Genomic DNA, 19,403 nt, shown 5'->3' on the forward strand with positions numbered 1-19,403 from the left:
GTAGCAGCTGTTCCCTGGAGCTCCTGCAAGAGTTGCATGTCTCCATGGCTGGCCTGCTGGCCAAACACAAGGGAACATCAGCCTCTGGGATCCAGTACCTGGAGAAGGATGTTCTTAACCTAGCTGGGGTGTCTGGTCGCAGAAGTGCAGGGCAGCTGCAATGTCCAGTGCTGTGGGTGAGGACACACCACCAGCAGTGTTGGTGCAGTTCTCCGAGGCTGATTCCTGCCCAGCAGGGAGGGGCTTTCCCCAGCCAGGCAGTTATCTCAGGAGCTGAAGGCTTCGCCCTGGGCCAGCTGCTCCCTTCCCACTGCCCCAGGAGAGGCTGTGGGTCCCCACTGCAGCTGACGTGTCTCTTACCGAGGAGAGGACTGGAGCAGGGTGGCATGGCGAGAAGGCAAACTGGTACCATGGGCACATCCATCTTCCCGTGCCTCTTTGTTATCCTGCTTACCAGGTGCTCCCCAGTGGGGTGTGCTGGAGGGAGTGACTCTGCATCCCACAGTAAGTGATCTTTCTTCCTGCCTTGGGGAAAGTCTGGGTCTGCTGCAGGGAGTCCTCCTTATCCAAGGTATGCTGCACAAACATTGTGTTGAGGTTGCAGGAGAGGTGTGTGGGTGAGCTTGTAAGATTGGGATGCTTGTGTATGTGTTGGGGGATCCTCTTTGAGCTGCACCTCCTGTACACTCTGCCCAACCCTGACCTTTACTCTGCAGGCACAGGCAGCACCACAGAGAAACCTATCCTGTTAAACAACATCGCAGATGCAGAAGCCTTCGTCAGTAGTGCGGAGGTGGCAGTCATTGGATTCTTCCAGGTGTGTTCACAGCATCTCCCCTCTTCCAGCTGTGAGCTCTATCCCACCCTGACGAGAGCATGAGGCTGGATGTGGTGTAAACACCTGCCAAAGGCAGCTGCTGTCCCAAAAGGTGCTGGGGCTGTGACAGACATATGGAGGGCTTAGGTGATGAGCCACAGAGAGAACAGGGAATTTGGTGTGTGCATGGAAAAGGAGATGGAAAAAGGGACGAAGATGAAGGAGGTTGTAGGAGCCCTGGAGCAGGAGAGAGGGAAATGCTGCAGGGGAAGAAAAAAATGCATGGTAGAGAAACAGCGTTGGTGAGGGGTGAGTGGGAATGTCAGTTATTTGCTGTAGTCAGCAAAGGCAGAGTAAGGCACTGCCTGTGTGATGGGGATGAGGAAGTCAAATCTCAGGGAGAAGTGATAGTGATAGGTCTGCTGAAGTCCAAGAGCGTTTGGGCTCAGGCTGCAGCCTCTTTGTAGCGAGGATGTAGGCATGATTTCTGTTTCACTTCTTTGTTCCCCAGAGTAGATATCCTTGAGGTCTCTGTCTCTTTTTATCTAAATTCCACTGAATTCAAAGGTGAGTGACAGGTATGAGTCCCTTGCCTCTCCAAAAGGCATGAATATTTTTCCTCAGAAAATAAAAGGAAAATATTTACTGAGCTACAGTACTGTAAAAGACAGGCCTCTTTAACAGGATCCTTATTACTTTTAAGGTCCCTGAGTTGCACCTTCTTCCATGTTTTCTTTGAGCTCTGTTCTGCTTTTGTGCTGCCCACACACTGCCTCCTGTCAGAGAAGGCCTCAGGCTTTCAAAAACAGGTCCTTCTGCAAGCACCTTCCTCCTTCTGCCCTGTGCCCTGGGGCTAGAGGGCAGTCCAGGGAGGGCATCATGCACTTGTTATAGGACAGTGGCGTCTCACACCTCCAGAGTGAGGAGCGGTGCTGCGGTGCAGCGTGGGCAGCAGCGAGTCTGTGAGCGCAGGAGGTGGATGCCCCGGGGACCCTGTAAGCGCTGATCACAGAGCAGCAGCCGCCTCGACTCCGGTGCCTGCAGGCAATTGGAGCTCCCTGGGGGTTGCTCTTGCAGCGCTAAAGCTGTGCAAACCAGCCAGGCAGCCTGCACACGCAGAATGAAAGTGCCGAGACGCCTCCTTCCCCGAGGGTGGCTGGCTGGGCTTGCGGCAGAGCTGTGCCCACAGCCTCCTCCTGAGCCGCAGCAGGGACATGGCTCCTTTTGTCCTGTGCCACAGTGACCTCCCCCTGCAGGACTGCGATCCTCAGAGCCAGACAGGAGGCTGCTGCCCTGCAGCCCCGGCTGCCAGGAGCACAAGGCAGCAGCCAGCGACATCTCGGGCATTCAGTGCCTGAAGCATGACAGGGCTGCATTTGAACAGTAGATAAAGACGTATGTGTGCCGTGAAGGCTTGGCTCTCGGCCTCAAAATATATTCATCCAAATAAAGTCCATGTTCTCTGCTCACCATAAATTATTTCTCTGCCGCAGCCTTTCAGCTCACTGCAGTACGTGGCTCGGCAAGCTTCCCGTATAATGAGCACGGCCTCCCTGACTGGGAACAGCATGCCGTGGAGGAAACGCAGCGCACTGCTCCAGAAACCCCGCGTGTCGCTGAGAAAGGGCCATGCTCGGCCTGATTAAACCCCAGGTTTCCCAGGAATGCTCCAAAACGCAGCGAGATTATTCCCACTCTAGGCTTTAGCACTCTCACCAGAGCAATGTTGATGCACTGGCATTTCCAAAACAGGTCATGGGAGATGTTTTTCTTTGGAACGAACAAAGAATTTTGTTTTCCATTCTCTCTGGGCTCACAAACAGCTGAGCTGACAGTTCAGACTAAAAAGAAAAACAAACCAATTTCCAAGCAGGGACCATGTCTTGAGAATTTATATCCACTAAATAGAAGTATCAAAAGTACGTCACCATAAAGTTGGGAATGGGAATAGCAAGGAAGGCTTTAATATAGACAAAGATTAGCAGTAGTTAATGCTCTCTGCAGAAAAGAGAGTGGACCTCAAAATACAGAGAAATTGCACATGTCTATCCTCTGATATACTTGAATTAGCTACTTTTTACAGGATGTATCTAAGATATCCTTTTAAAAGGAGCCACGGTACTGATAATGTAATGTGTTCAAAATTATAACTCCTCTGACTCTAGAATCAAGGTTAGCTTAAAAATTGTGACATTTATAAATAAATAAATAAATAAATAAATAAATAAATAAATAAATATATATATATATATACATATATATATATTTGGGGGTTTTTTTTGAACGTGCTGCACCTATGTTCTGGGTTTGTCCCCTCCCCTCTGAGTGCCCAAGGGCTCAGCACCATCCTGGCGGGCAGGGGGTGGTGGCGGCGGTTCCCAGCGGGACCGAGCGGCCGGCAGGTGTCGCGCTCGATCCGCCCGCAGCCGGTGCCGGTGTCGGTACCCGTGACAATGGCCGTGCCGGTGCCGGTGCCGGTGCCGGTGCCGGCGCCAATGCCAATGCCAATGCCAATGCCCGTGCCGGTGCCAATGTCAATGCCCGTGCCCATGCCCGTGTCCGTGCCGGTGCCAATGCCGGGGCGGTCCCTGTGGCCCCGTTCGGGCTCGACCCCTCACTCTCCATTCTCTGCCCCCGCAGGACCCGCAGAGCCCCGAAGCGGACCAGTATCGCCTGGCGGCCGGGCAGGTGCCGGAGGTGCCGTTCGGGCTCAGCATCAGCGACGCCGTCCTGTCCCACTACGGCGTCTCGGCGAGCACGGTCGCGCTGTTCCGCACGGTGCGTGGGCATCACGAGCAGCTTCCTGCCGGGAACACGCTGCCAGGCAAAAACCTCCATCTCCGGCATCAGGGGCTGGTTCCGGGTCCACCAGCGCGCTGGTTTGGGTGGGAGACGCTCTTAGACGAGTAAAAAACATAAAACTCATTTCAGCCTTAGGGCAAGCCAAAATTAGGGTTGTCATTGACAGTCAGGTTGCCTGCCCACCTCAAAGAAAATCTCTTTTCCTGCCCCAAAGAGGGCTTTTGCTTTTACATTGCAGAGTACCTGTCACTGAAACACGGAGCGTCAATTACACCCGGTAAAATTCTCCTATTTAGGTGTTTGCCCCAGGGATCTGGTTCAGCACCCAGTGCTCTGCAAAGATCAATGCCCGTGTTTCTCCATGACCTGCCTGGAGCTTGGCATTAACTTGGATGGGTTTTCTGTGGTTTTGGAAATGGTCCTGAGACACGTGGAAAGCGTCTAGACTCCGTGTTACAATGGATCAACACAGCAGGCTTGATATCAAAACTTGGCAAGTGTCACTTCAGGCAGGCAAAACTGTCTCCTAGGGTACAAAACTTTTCCATCATGACAGAAAACAGATCCAGACTAGGTCTCCAGTTAAGAGATGCTGTGCCACCCTACACTGTGGTTTGCAGACTCATTTCCTAAATATGCTTTTGGCGTTAGAAATCTTGCTTTGGAGTTTCTTAGGATGTATGCTATGCTAGATTAAATCTCTGTTGACTCCAGCTCTAAGTGCAGGTAGCTCAACTTAGCCTCAATGTAGCTATATTTGCAGAAATTTTAGAAACTGATACTGGGAAATGCCATGTACTTGCTGCAAAAGTACCAAGAAAAGCTAAGAGCAAGTATCCTGCTAGTTACATCAATTTCCCCATGTTGCCCCTTCTCACACAAGCATGGCTGTTGAAAACAGCAGAGATAGGTGTGTCTCAGAGGGAATGGGGCCCCAGGCAGCACAAGATGTCCTAAAAGCCAGTGAAGTGTTGTGGCAGCAGACCTCTAAGTGCTTGAGGTGGGGAGAAATGGATAGAGACTACATGTCCTAGGGAAACTAAATATGGCAGCTTAGCCAAGTCCTAGATCCAGCTTGTACAAAGATTGGACAGTTTGTTCTCTTTTTTCCCCCTCATCATTTCCTGCACCATGTTTACCACTGATATTACCCAAATAATTAAAAAAGAATGATCTAAGAGTGAGCAATAGGTAGGCAGGCCCTTTTATTTAACCTTTTATTTGCTAGATGTTGCAATTTTAGGCAACACCCATTTCAATTTTGGTTCTTAGTCATTGTGGTTTTCTTCCAAAAATACTGAAAAGATACTTTGTTTTTGCACTGTGGCAGATAGTGAGGATGACTGCACTGGGAGAGTTTGATAAAAGAAAGTGTTTGGATTGTTGGAATTTCTATTATACTGAATATTCTTTGTTTGGAGTCAAGTTCTTGCAACTGAACTCTTGTTTAATATGGAAAAAAAAGCAGCTAAGAAAATAATACACTTGTCAGGTTCAAATATGGCTGACAATTCACTTGTCTGATTGTCAATTTTTTCTTAAATTATCAGACACATTCTTTTTCCTTTTATCCAGTGCTGAATAATGTGTAGGAGTAAGAGGTCAGAGATAAAAAGGAATTTTAAAAGAACGGATACAGAAACTTGGAATCATTTGAAGGATACAAAGATGCGTCACCAGGATAGAAGTGAATCAGAGGCATAAATTATTTTTTTTTGCCTTTGCAGTGTATGAAACACTTACATTGCTTAGAAGTTTAAACCATAATTACAGTAGTAGGAGGGACTGTGTCAACTGATGAGACTTCTTTGTATATAGGGGAAAGAAACTGATTTATTCTAGTAAGAAATCCTGATAGACCTAAAAAGAACATAATTAACAGATGCTAACAACCTAATTATAAGGAGTGATAAAGACATTTTGACTAGAACTTCCACTATTAAATGAAGGCTATTTTCCAGCCTTGTTTCCTTAAAAACATAAATGTTGAGTGCAGATTCAAGATGTTATTATCCCCAAATGGAAATCAGATGTTTCCAGAAGTCCATGAAAGTCAAGCGAAGACTTTCTGTAGAGTCCAGGCTGTCTTAGATTGGTTCCCAAGGCCTATCTGGTCTCACCCACCCAGGTGGGACTGTCCTGATCTGATTTACTTGAGCAGAGCTGCCCTTTCTGTTATGCAGGAGGAAAATTTGTGAGAGGAATCAGGCCACACAGTCTGAAAAGCACCAGCTTGTGTTGTCAGACAGGATGGGTGACTGGTGTCAAAGACCTTGCCAACGACCACAGAACAGCAAAAATTACTTTAGATGTCTGCACACCACAGGAAAAAACTAACACAAGAACTTTCAGAGGTTACCCAGACATGGAGAATAAAATCTGGGATGTGCATGTGGACTGCTCCTCAGCCCCAAGAACCTCATTCAACATGCATATCAATGGCTTTCAAATCCCCAGCTTTGATCCTACTTCATGTCAGAGACCACTGTCCCCATGGCTTAACTCAGTCACATCTTGTGGTGGTACTGTACAGGAACTCTGCCCATAAACTCTGGTGTACTGCTATCATTCAGTGGTTGCCTGCTTTTTTTCTGTTTATCAGGTCATGAAAATCTCAATAAAATCACATCATTTTGAGGGGATGAAGCGTGGGGAGATGTGTGGCAGGATGGATTTTCCTCTAAAGCTGAAATATGCTGGGCTTAATTTTTTTCTATTTTCTTTTTTTTCTTTCCTGCTTTACTGGAAGAAAAATCCTCTTTTTATTGGAGAGATTTCCTGCTTGCACAATGTTTCCAGGAATTCCATACTGGGCGATGCCAATGTTTATTACTTGTAGAAGAAACAGAATAAGCAGATGGAGATTTTTAAAAGGGATGTAAAGCCAGTACTGATGTGAAGAATTAGACTATTTAATGGCCTTTCTCCACAATGCCTAGAATATTTTGTCAGCTAATTCTCCCTGTCTCCAGTGCATTGAGAGCTGCTACTGTAGGGATGTCTGGAGTCCTAAGAGATTTCTGTTATGCCATGAGTTTGCCTTGTCTTTGGGGGGCTGGAGGAGGCTGGGAGATCCTTGTCTCAAAGCAGGCTCATCCCTGTAGGTTCCAGACCTCCAGGAGTGGTGGTGGGAAGAGGCGGGGATTGTGTAGTGGGGGAGAGAGGATGGTGGTGTCCCAGGGTGTCTCTGTGAGTGAGTGCAATCAGTGCCCCTGGAGGAGGTGCTGAGAGGAGAGGACAGCTGTGACTGGTGGTGTCTTTGCCTGTCTTCAGGTCGACAACGACCGGCGGGATCTGGATATGAGCAGCAGAGAGGTTGATGCCAAGAAGCTGATTCGCTTTGTTCGGATGAACGAGCTCCGCCTGGTGACAGAGTACGACCCCGTGGTAATTACCAGCTCCCTGCAGTCCTCACTCTTGCACTTGGTCTTCTCATGGTACCCTCTGGCCCCACTTTGCATATCCAGATGTGTGTGAGGCTTGGAGCAACGGTGTAGATGGAGTTGAGGAAGCCACGCAAGTCCTGACTGCTGTTCCACGTGTGGACTGGAAGCAGATTTGCTGGGGCATGTGTGTGGTGGGAGAGGAAGGGACTCATAGCAGTTCCTTTGGGTTTCCAGTAAATTTGGGATGTTGAGGGGCAGACAGCTCCATTTCTTACTACTCTGCAGGCAGGGCTGCTTTCTTCCATGGACATTTGCCCTGTTGTGCCATGCCTGCAGAGCCAGCTCAGCCAGAATGCCCTCTCTCTGGCCAAACTTGAGAAACATGGAAGCTCAAATGACCTGGTCTCAGAAGGCAGGCTTTTCTGCATCACTCAGCACACAGGGCTTGATGTAAGCCCAGATATTTGAATGCTTATTTTAGAGTGGGTTGGGAACTTCCCAAGCAAAAAAATCTTTCCCATCCCTTCCATTGTTCCTCCAGAATTCATCAATTCAACAATCACCATCACTCCCAAAAGAAACAAGCGAGCAAACAAACAAACAAAATGCACAAAATCAGTTTAGAATACTTCCATGTTGGCCATCTTCATTGGCTCACCCATCTGACTGGCAGCAGCAGGGTCCAGGCACTCCTCCCTGCTGTAGGGGTTGACCAAGGATTTGGGTTCCTCTGATATCTCAGCAGTTCCCAGGTCTCGTTGCTGTAGAGTCAATAGGTCTTAGAAGTCCCAGTTACATCGATCATGAGACTTTATCATTGCTGATGGGGTATTTTGTGGCCTTCTGGATAGCTATAACAGTCCTGACCAGGCTCAGCTTATATTAGAGAAGAATGGCCCGACCTGTTTCAGAGCTTTATCTTTTCAAGATAAATTCAAGGATCATCTAAGACAACCTACCATGAAATATGGTAGGAAGTTTTTTTCCTTTAAAAAAAAATAAATTATTTCTTCATCCTCAAAAGGGAAAAATACATTTTGAAATCAAAATATTTATTGGACTGGCTATATCCTGCCCCACTGGCCTAACAGCCCTTTAAGAACATCCAAGTCACATCAGCAGGGATGATGTTCTCATCTTTGTAATTTCCCAGACCCTCTGAAACCTTGGAACCCCTATTAGATGCTTTTGCAATTCATGGCACAATGTCTCTTTCTTTATGCATTTCTGTTGATGCTTTGGGTTCTCACTGCATGGTGGCCTGTTTGGCACCCAGGCTGTCTCCCTGACTGAGAATTCCTCAGCTGTTCAGCTGGTCCCCTCCACCCTGACTCTCAGTACAGATGTTGTTACAGTTTTTTTTCCCAGACACTCTGAAGCTCTATCAAGGTGCTGCAATTAACAGTGCCTTCTGCAATCCCTGGCCCAAAGCCCTCCCAGCTTCCCTAAGGTAGCTTGATTTTTCATAAATATTTATTCCCAGTGCATATGTTGTTTGCATCCAAAAATGCTGCAAGTCAGCAGATAATACGGTCACATGGCTCACATTAAGTGCTGCCAAGAGTTTCTGTCCCCATCCTGGGGCCCTTACTGTTTCTCCCTCATACTTTAGGAATTTTTAGACAACGTTTACCCTGTGGGCTTTTCAGGAGAATCAGATGTGATCCAGCCCTGCTGATGAGCTCTGCTGATTGCTCTTACAGAGGGTTGTGTGGACAAGCACACCTTTGTGTGGAGCTGCTGCTCCTGCCTTGTCCGCCCTCATCCCAGCCTTGTCAAGGGGCTTTGTGCTGGCTGGCTTCACTCTCACCTTCAGCCTCATCCTCTCCCATCAGGTCCTCTAATGTTTTCCAGCTTAGCTTGCAACCCCTCTACTGTCCCCTGCCTCAGCTGCACACCATCAGAAAAGTGAAAGGAGGCAAAATATCTGATAAGCATTAAGCTAACAGCAGAGTCCAATCTGCCAAAAGTGAGATGCTCTGTTATTCAGGGACCTTGCCAGCATGCACTCCCTGACCCCTTCCTTGTTACTCCTGGAGCATGTGGAAACTTTCTGCTCCCACTGGCGGGGAGCTGCACATTCTGTGCCTCTGTGGTTTCGGTGGCACTAGGGAGGCAGCAGGTCTGGCCCCACTGCTGTTTAATTTGAGGGAGAGGCTGCAGGAAGCAGGCGGAAGGAGCAGTGAGACTACGAGTGAGCGAGTTCATGGAGATGGTGCTGTGGCTTCTTGGGCAGTGCCAGCCCTGGTTCCTCACAGAGGGCCAGTGTGTAGTGCCCACTTGGCCCTTGCCCAGGGTCTTCTCTCACTGTGGGATAGCAGAGCCAGTTTTAACCCTCAACACTCAGGAGTGTCCAGGCCATCAGGCTGCTGGAACTGTGGACTTGTACTCATCCTACATACAGTGTAATACTAAACAAAGAAAATAAGGACAAACACCAGCCTTGACACCACAAATCCTTCCCCCTTTCTTGCTCATATTTCAGACAGATGCTGGACCTCAGTGATTTAGGACACTCTTATATTCAGTGTTTGCTGGCCTTGCTCTTCACATCCTTGCTCTAGTCTTCAGCTTCCTGTATTCTGCCCTAATCCTACTCCTCTTGCCTAGTCACTCTCTCAAGGCAGTGATGGACCTTTGTGGTCTTCAGACTTTTGTCTGGGGAATAAGCAAAGCCAGAAGGTTAATAGCTTCTGCAAATAACCTGGATTAGATCCCCTCTGCTTTAAAGAAATCTGTCCTGCTTGTGATGCTGATTTGCAAAGAAACCACAGCTGAGCCATGTGGATTTATGTTCCTCTGACACTGCATCCAATGTGTTCTCAATCTCCCTGCCCTTGTTTCTCTCCCTGTGCTGGGCAGACAGCAATAGGTGTGATGCAGAGTTCAGTCCAGTTTAACCTCCTCCTGATCACAGACAAGATGTCTCCAAAGCATCCCGAGCGAATGCGCAAGTTCCGGGCGGCAGCAGAGCTCTACAAGGGGAAGGTAAGTCCAGAGAGAAAAAGGGGCTGTTAGGGAGGAAAAAACCCCAGTGACTTCTGCCATGAATGGGGAGGGCATAATCTGCTCTGTGATTATGAGAGCAAAGGTCAAGTAGCAGCAAAAGAGGATTATCTGGATAATTAAATGGAGGGGTTGGTTCTGTTCACCTTTAGCCAGTTTGCCACCTTGTGGGAAAATACCCTCTGTATCCTGCTTGTCTGCTCTCTTGGTGAAACATCGTGTACTTTGCTGCTTTTAGTCCAGTTTTGTTCCCTTGTACTGGGAGATGAGGCACAGCTGCTACGCTTCAGTCTGCCAACAGTTGCAGTCCACTGATGCGAGAGGTGAATTTGTATCTGCAGCCTGCAGGACGCCAAGGAGCCTTATATAAGAGACCAGATAGGAAACAATGTCAGGACTTCTTAACCCTTAGATTTCTGGAGATGGCTATTTTAAAGGAACTGCAAATTTATCGCTTAGATTTCCTACACTAAGGTGATGAGATAGATGAGATGTTTCAGAGAAATGTTGCCTGAATCTCATCCCCCTAGGAAGAGAGCTCTCTAAATAGTAAATCATCCTATGTCTGCTTCTCTGCCAGCAGCTGGATTACAGTGGAATTTGTGTCCGAGGAACAGAGGAATGAACTTGCAAGCAAAGGAGGATTGGAAACATTTGTGGCAAGGGAGAACAGCAGATGGGAGGGGGCAGAATATCACAGAAGTGGGAAAGGATGAGCTGAGAGGCATAAAGAGGTCTTCCTCTGAGAAGTGTGGAGCTGGAAAGATTTGGGATCTGATAACTAGAATATATGTATTAATCTAGTTTTGGTATTGAAGAAACAGATTAGAAATCAAGTATACCCTCACTTTCAAATTCAGTGACCACCTCAGAACCATGCAATCTCAAAAGTCTTGAGACTTGCTTATGGCAGGACTACTTTGGAACCTTTACATCTTTCCTAACCAAGAGACTAGGCAGAAACTATGGATCAAAATCAAAAGGTCTCTTCAAAAGTGTTTTGCTTTGATGAATATGTAGTTATAGAAAAAAACTCATTTATCTGTAAAGTTCCATTTATCTGTTGTGAGATGTGTGTTAAGGTGACACCATTACCACTGTTCTCCATGAGAAGCAGAGTCTGATACAGGTCTTCACCTAGCAGCTATTTCTTCTAACACAATGCTGTTTAGCATCACTATCCTTTGCTGATGCAGCTGCATCTAGTTTTCATGTGACTTGCCTAGATCTGAGAAAATGGCTATAATTTTCCTAGAAATACTTCACAAAACATTGGATAAAATGTTGTACTGAAGTTCAGACAATTTATGAATTCTCAGCAAGCCAAATCTAGTTTTTTTTTTTTTTTATTTGTGCAGGCAAGTTTCCAACCAAATCAGTCTACAAGTTTGCCAGAGTAAAATATAAACATTATAGATGTGGGGATTTGACTAATTATTTCCACTTTACAGCTGCAGTACTTGAGGACAGAGAGATGAAGTGACTTAGAGTTTATTAAGTTGTTTTTCCCAAAGGAGTGGCACTTTGAGGAATAAATTGTGTTTTGGACTGCTCTCCTAGAAAGCAGAGAGAGAGTGATAGGATCCCTATGTTTGAATTTTAGATCTGGATAGTAAGGAGTAAGCAGACTGATATGCCCACTTATTGCTCTGTCATGTAGAAAGACATGAATTAGTTTGGCTATCAGTGGCAGCCACTGCACAATACCATGAAAATACCTGCTGGCTAATTTTCCTATGTCAAGTCATGTGTTGTTGGAACTACCAAGTTAATTGAGCTTTGCTTCAAAGCAAGTATTGAGTAGATTTTACCTTTTAGTGGCTTGCAGATTATCTGAGAATAAATGCAAGATTCTTGACTTGAATTTTGTTCAGGATTACCAGTGAATAATTCCTGACCTTTGGGATAATGGTGAAATGCTTGTTCGTGCTGAAGTGTTAGTACTACCAGTGCTTTGAGCAAAGAATCATTGCTGTGCAGTGAAGAGATGTTCAGGCTCCGTGTGAGCATGTACACTGCATCCAGCACTGCTTTACAATTACTGCAGAATGCCAGAACAGAGTGGAGATACTTGGTGTGTTGCAGGATTTCCACAAGCCAGTGCAGAACACAAACAGAGCCTCAAAAGTGTTCCCAAGCAGGAGAAGGGGTACTGATCCTGCCACACATCGCTGCTGCACACTGAGGGAAGAGCAGTCCTTGTCACTGTCATCACCAGTGGGAGACAAAAGGGAAACTTGTTGCTTGGATGGAGAGATGAAGAGGAACTGCTGCTGTTGCTGCTGAGTGGCTGACCCCAAAGAGTGAAGAAAAACCATAGAATTGTGAAATAACTTAGGTTGGAAAACATCTCTAAGATGACTGAGTCCAACCGTTAATGGATCACAAGGAAGTGATTCCCCTGCCAGGATTATGGTCCTTTCACCTCAGGTTTATGATATTTTCACTTCTGCCTGAGAGGCAGCTGAGATTTGCAGCTGGAGGATACATGAAGCAAGATGGTGAGGACTTTTATTTGACAATAATTTGAACTGCATCTGGAGCAAGAGTGACTGCCTGGACATAGCCTAGATTTTTCTAGATTTTATTGTGGAACCTGAGTGCTATAAAATGTTGGAGAGGAAAATGCAAATAGTAGATGATGGTAAACCAGCAGAAGCTGACAACAACAAGAAGAAATATGGTAGTTTTCTAGCACACTTTGAGAAACAGTTGTGGGAGGATAACAGTGAACAGAGTGCAGAGCACTGCAGCTGCAGGAGTAAATCCACCAGCCTTCTTGGATCTTCAATTTAATATGTGCTTATTTGACAAAGTACTGCCAAGAGTCCAGGCAAGGAAAGGAAATGCACTGGAAAGGAGATGTCAGGGTCTGCATTGCTGAGCCAAACTAGAATGGTCATATTCCATTTTCTTTCCACAGTATCAGAGTAAACCATGATAATTACAGCTGGTGTAACTTATGGGTGTTTACTGAAGTCTCAATAAGGTGATATTGGGAATAGCAAAGGAAGCTTTTGTTGCAGCTAACATAATTGGTTGCTGACGTCAAAATTATTTGGGTAGGGATATTTGTAAACTCTCTTTCAATTTAGATGTAGGTACAGAAATGCATTCTGAGAAACTCCTGGTGTCCTTCAGGAGTTCTTCCATAGAAATGAAAAGATGATGCCCTTTTTCTTGCAGACAGTTATTTGTACAATTTTATTCCTCTTGTCAGACATTGATGGCTCCAGAACCGAGAGAGATAATATTTAGATATGCCTCTTTTAGACATAAGCAGTGGAGGCTGTAAATATGGACTTTTTATGTCACTTAATAGATATCTGCAGTAAAGTTGTTTTTATAGATATCTTTTTTTTAATTCATGACCGATGTTTTTGTTTTGTTTTGATGTATTATGATGTAAGAAACGTCAAACGTCAGAATTTGATCTTTTTGCTTATACAAAACAGTGAACTGCAGCTCTATGCAGTTCAAAGTCAAACACTGGATATAAGACTTGACCATCCTTTCTGTTTGTCTTTTTCGGAGGAAAAACTAAACAATATCAAATTGGTTTCTATCATTACAGTGCTATTTTCTATTAACTTTAATTCCTTGGGGAATAACATAATTCCATATCTTAGTATCTACCAGGAATTTGATGTTCTAAAAGCACTGGCTAGGAATCAATTTGTCAAGACACCAAGACAGCACCAGTGTACAGAATTTATTAAAGGTGGTTTATTGCAAGTGACAGTGCACAGATAATATCATGTGTGAAGGGGAGATTTTGTGTCAAAGGTTTCTCATTCATGCAGGATGTCCTTCACTGCCTGAAGCAGCAGATCACTGAACACAGGCAAAAAGATTGCTACAAAATGAAAAAAATCATGGAAATAATCTCAGAATTAAAAATACCCAACCAGATATTGTGCAGGATAGTATGAAATGGAAAGTGAATTTTCTGTTTGGGATGGAACTAACTGATCTCTAGCAGTGACATTAGAATTGCCATTATAAGTGGGATTTGGTTTTGGTGAATTGTAGCTTTGGTAGATCATCTGAGTATAGGTTTTAGGCTCTGTTCATCCCTGACAGAGGAGGACAGGCATATCCTTCCTTCCCTTCTAAAACAGGTGGAATAAAGTGCCTGTCAATGTTTATTGTAGAGGTTATGTAAATGACTGGCTGAGACAAGACTAGGATCTGGATGGCAGAGGTTAGGCAATGTGAATCCTGCATCATGGTCAACGTTATTTTCCATGGTTACTGCATTCTTTCTTTATGATTGGAGCTTATTGGGAATCTCAGAACAAAATTAATTCCTCATGAGAAAATGCCAGTTTCACGAGATGGCATCTGTCATGGAAATGTGCCAACTGAGGAACCCTCTTGGTTTTCAGCTGCTGTGGAGATCAGGCTTCTGGAGCAGGGCCTGTGTGTTAACACATCCTACCTTCTGCCCCACAGTCATGCCCTAGAGAGCACGCAGACCTGGCAGGACTCCTGGAGCACAACCAGCACAGGGTGCATGGTGGGCCCTTCTGCTGAAGGAGGACCCATGCCATGCCATAGACCTCCCAGCAATGCATCACAGGCATTAAGGTGTCTTCTTCTGAGCTTCAAATGCAATTGCTTTCTTTCCTGTATTTTTTGAATATAGGCAGAGAAGGAAACTTTTCTGAACTTTGGTACACTGTAGCTCTGTGAGCCAAATGGGAGTCATTAAAGAGATCCAAATTAGTAACTCTGAATGACAATGATATCTCAGCCTTTCTAGCTGAGGGGCCAGTTTTGTGTGTTTCTCTTTGCTCCTGTGAGGAAGAAAGCATTTTGAGTTTTAAACCTCAACCTTTTTACTCTTTTATTCTCACTCTATTCTTGGTATTTAATGATAAAATATGTACAGCTTTTTAGTTTGGGGTGTTTTAGCAAAGTTTGGAAGCTTGATGAAGTGAAGAATATTGACTAATATTTATTCATATTACTATTTTAAAATGCTATTCATCTGTTTTAAAGGTAGTGGAGATTTTGTATAGGAAGTGATGCAACAATATATATTTTTTTATTTTAATGACTTCTTCTTTAACATTTGATAAAAAAAATATATTGTTGTCTAGTCAAGCTTTTATAGAGAAAGCCGAAAGCTGTTGAATGCACCATGAGAATGCAGGACCATTTACTGTACTGACATTCTGAAAGTGCTTCCCTCCAACACTGCCTATGTTCCCAGTGTTCTAGTTGAAAAGAGAGCCCTAAAACATTACATACTGCTGTTCCATCTGAAAGCCTCTTAGATCATTAGATCTTAGATCATCCCTGACCTGTGAACTTTAAATATGTGACCCTTTTCTAGCTTGGTGTTTTATCCCGCAAAAGATGAATCAAGTGCTCTGGGAGAAGTACCCCACAACCTCTCTGCTCACTAACTTTTTGCTCTTGGAGCACAGTTGGCTTTTGAAAGAAAAATTACAAATGGTGAACATCACATATCCAGTGAAAATGATGTTCCTCCTTCTGTATTTCACCAAAAGACTGAAATTAAACCTTACAGCAGCCTAACTATCCGTCCTTCCCCTAGGCTGTTGCCTAGGAAAGTTTTCAGATATATTTGTTTTTTATAGAATGTAAATTTAATAAGTAAAGAATTTAGGATTTATGAAGTTTATTTTTAGAGAAGAAAATAAGTTTGGAACTAACTTGAGTGTTCTTCATTGAGAAGAAAGAAAAACATGAGTCACAGCCTGGGAACTGGGCACATAATCTTCACATTACATTGCTTCTTTTTTTTTTTAACTCTTCTTTTCTTCTGTAAGTGAAGCCAGAGCCTTGTCCATAGGTACATTGAATATGCTAGGCCCAGTAGATTGCACAAGGTAAAAAGAAGATAAAATGACACATGTTAGCTGACTGTTTATTTCATTGACTTGGATCTCATCTGCTGAGGGATTCTATTTAATCAGACCACTGATTAAATTTTTTAAGTGTTATATTTATTTTCTTTTATAAATTTCATAATAATGACTGTAGGTCATTCTCATCCTGGCTTATTCATGTTGAGCTTCTCTCCCTGGGTCTGAACGCTCCACTGAGCTGGGCTGTATGGACATTGGTGTCTTGCAACAACTTCTCTTTCCCAAATCATTGCATCCTCGTTTGTGCTCACTGCAGCTCACTTCAATATGTCCTTTAGTTTTGCTACACTCATGTTCTTGCAGGCTCCTGATGCCCTGGTGCCCATTCCCATATTCTTGCAATTGAATTTGATTCTTCTCCCCCAAAATCCCGTTTTACACTGGGTCTTGCATGGATGTGAGCATCCAAATAACATGCAAGTGAAGGATTCAGCTTCTTTAGCATTTGCTGTTAAGATATCTTGTCTCCTTATCTATTAAGAGAATAGAAGTGGAGACTGCCTTCCTGTTGCTCTGTAGATATATTTTTTAAGAAGGTGAAAGAAGATATTTTCTTTGGTAGTGTAAGTCTGGACTTGATAAAATACAGACAAATGCACTGCATGGAGTTGCTAGATAATAGCCAAGGAAAGTGTTGTCCTAACACTTGGACATGGATGGTTTTCTCAAACTTTTTATAAAAATATCACTGTTAATATTCATATGATCACTCTTTAGGGATCTGTTCTGTGTCTCAGCTTATTTTTTTTCTCAAATTTCTGATTTTCTCACATTTTCTTTCCTATTTCCATCACAGATTCTCTTTATCCTCTTAGACAGCAATTTGAAGAGCAATGAACGAGTATTGTCATACTTCCAACTGAAGAAGTCCCAGCTGCCAGCTCTGGCTGTATTCCACACACCAGATGATGAGCACGACGTGTTGACTGTGGATGAAATCTCCATTGAGCGTGTACAGGACTTCTGTAATCGTTTTCTACAAAGAATGCAAAAGGTAGAGGGGGTCCTGATGCTGTTGCTTAAGAGGCTCTTGAAGAAGATGACTTCAGTTCCTTGAACTCCTCCCCATCCCTGCCACTTTCTCTTTCATGTACATTTCCACCTGAATATCAGAGAAGCATTAGATTTAGGGCAGAGCAGAGATGGATGTCTCTGCAGAGCCTCTTTCTTCATTGACCTCTGCCTTCTAGTCTACAGCAAAAAGAATTCACTGATCTCTGCAACTGTATGAAGGTTTCTGTGAAACATTTATCTTTTGGGAACAGCAGCTAGGGAGACAAAGTGAAGGGTGCTTTTGGATGCTGAGAAGAGAGGTGGTGGATGGCAGCATATGAGATAAGGTCAGAGAGAGAGTGGCATGGATAGGAATTAAATTTATCAGGAAGACTACAGAACAGGGTGTACAGATAGGGCTTTAGGACTCTACCAGGGGTCTCTGCTGGGAGAGGCACAATTAAATCTCCACGTTCATTCAGTGGTAAAAGTTCTCTCTCTGTCAAAATTCATCCTCCTGTAGCACAGGGTCTTTGTGTTGTGCAATGGAAATAAGATAGGGCAGTGGCATAGACAGCAGAGGAAGGCATTTGAGTTATTTTGTTTTCTTTATGCCTATGCTGAGAAACCAAGTAATGTCAAATCTGATTTCATGCCTCTAATGCGTTTTAGAAAGAAGACGAGTCTGAGGAGAAGCCCCCCAATGAAGAACTCTGATTCTTTCTCAGCCAAGAGGACGACTGTAGCCAGAGTCTGTTTCTGGTGTATGAAGAGTACATTCTGCCCTTTCAGAGCTCAGCAATTGCTGAGCCAAGTCAGTCATGGATTCCCATAATCATTCTGTGTACATACATGCTGTCTGTCTCCCCAGCAAGCTCTTCTCTCTTATCTCTTCTAATTTGCTGGCTCCACATCTCTTTTTTCAGTACTTCAGGACCTCTGGTACAATATGTCTTTCCGTGCCACTCTATTGGAGAAAAGGGTGGCATAGTGAAATGGCAATATCTGAGGTAAAGCTAGTAATTCCCAGGGATCTGTTTCTCTCATTCTTTTGGGTTTTGGTGCCATGCTGGGATCCACTGTCAGCCTTTCCTGATACTACAAACAGATTCGTTGCTTGATATCACATGAAATTTTCCATTTATTTTACTAAATAAAACAGTAAGTGAATGGCCTGAATTTTTATGCTAATATTATTTCCCACTCCCCTTGTCTTTCACTTGAGGACAAGGTCTCTGTATTTATGAGTGAGTAAGCTCAAAAACCTCCTTTCTCTGAGTTTAACCAATACAATGCTTGGTTGCTAAGAATTATTCCCTATGGAAATAGACCCATTATCAATAGATATTTCCACCAGGATAGGAGATATCTGTGAAACTTTGGGACAGAACAGCACTAGGTAAGCAGGTCTGAGATGGTGCAGCACAAATAAATGAGCCCAAGATGTTGCAGTCAGTAATATTACCCAAGAGAGGCTGTTGTTGAGCAGAGCAAGGCGTGATCTCACCATCTGTATGGCCAGAGAAGAGAACTGTCTGCACCAGATGACCTCTTGAATGAGTGTGTGTACTGGGGAAAAATATAAAAATATATGCCTGAATTATGCTTGATGCCCTTGTGGCTTTCATACACTGAAAAAAGACTGTAGAAGTGCAGGATACATGCTAAGAGCTGAAGGCTGAGCCCCAGAGAGAGGGGAAGGGCTTAAAGTGCCAGAATACCTTGCTGCTTTTGCCCTGAGTATGGACAGAGATTGTAGCACCGGACTGGAATGACTTGTGCATGAGGCAACTTTGGTGTTGATCTGAGTGAAGGTGTGAGCACAGGGATCAGCCCCTCTGAAGTACTGGGGAGCCAGAGGGTCCCATCCTAGACCCTGTCACACCACAGCTTTGGGGATAAGGGATGGCTCACCTCTCCCTCTCAATGGCCCAGAACCCAGGCAGAGCAAACTGACACCTGCCTTCCAGAATCCTCATGTCAGTGATGTGTGATGGTTTTGAACTCCCGGTTTTATGCCAGTCCTAGAATGTGCAGGGCTTTATCTCCTGCCAAGAACGCTGCTCACTTTCCCTCACTTGGAAAACTGCTTCTTTTTACAGCAATAGCTTGCTCCTCCCTAGGAATGGTTTATTCCTTTCTCTGCAGTATGGTAGAGAGGGGAGAGGCTTCTGGGGAGCCATCTGTGAGGAGTCTTTGCATTGTAGGTGTTTCCAGTGTCATGCACATCTCTCTGTGGTCCAGACCAAGGAGTGTGGGGGCCCTGACCTGCTGCACGAGTTACTGAAGTCTGTGTTTTGGCCAGCTGCAGAAACTGGGCACAGCGACGTGACTCTTTCTCAGTGCTGCAGGGAAACAAAATAGGACATGAATGAAGCTCTGGCTCTGCAAACAAGCCTGGGAGTAAAAAAAGTGTCCCCACTGACTGTGCTCACAGCTGTGTGTACACAGCTAATTATAGGGATTACTTTTCAGGAGCTTCATTATGTACACTGGGGA

General features: G+C 44.7%; 1 protein-coding gene across 1 annotated transcript; it reads left to right on the forward strand.

Moving 5' to 3' along the window:
* Positions 1–229: 229 nt before the first annotated feature.
* ERP27 (endoplasmic reticulum protein 27) lies at positions 230–18,083 on the forward strand. Its single transcript, XM_014892449.2, has 7 exons — positions 230–504; positions 717–817; positions 3,458–3,595; positions 6,893–7,006; positions 9,868–9,993; positions 16,708–16,905; positions 17,577–18,083. The coding sequence occupies exons 1-7, from the start codon at positions 387–389 to the stop codon at positions 17,619–17,621; spliced, it is 840 nt and encodes a 279-aa protein (XP_014747935.2). The 5' UTR covers positions 230–386; the 3' UTR covers positions 17,622–18,083.
* The last annotated feature ends 1,320 nt before the right edge of the window (positions 18,084–19,403 follow it).

The sequence above is a fragment of the Sturnus vulgaris genome, chromosome 5 (assembly GCF_052056855.1).
Source record: "Sturnus vulgaris isolate bStuVul1 chromosome 5, bStuVul1.hap1, whole genome shotgun sequence".
In the NCBI taxonomy this organism is placed as follows: Eukaryota; Metazoa; Chordata; class Aves; order Passeriformes; family Sturnidae; genus Sturnus; species Sturnus vulgaris.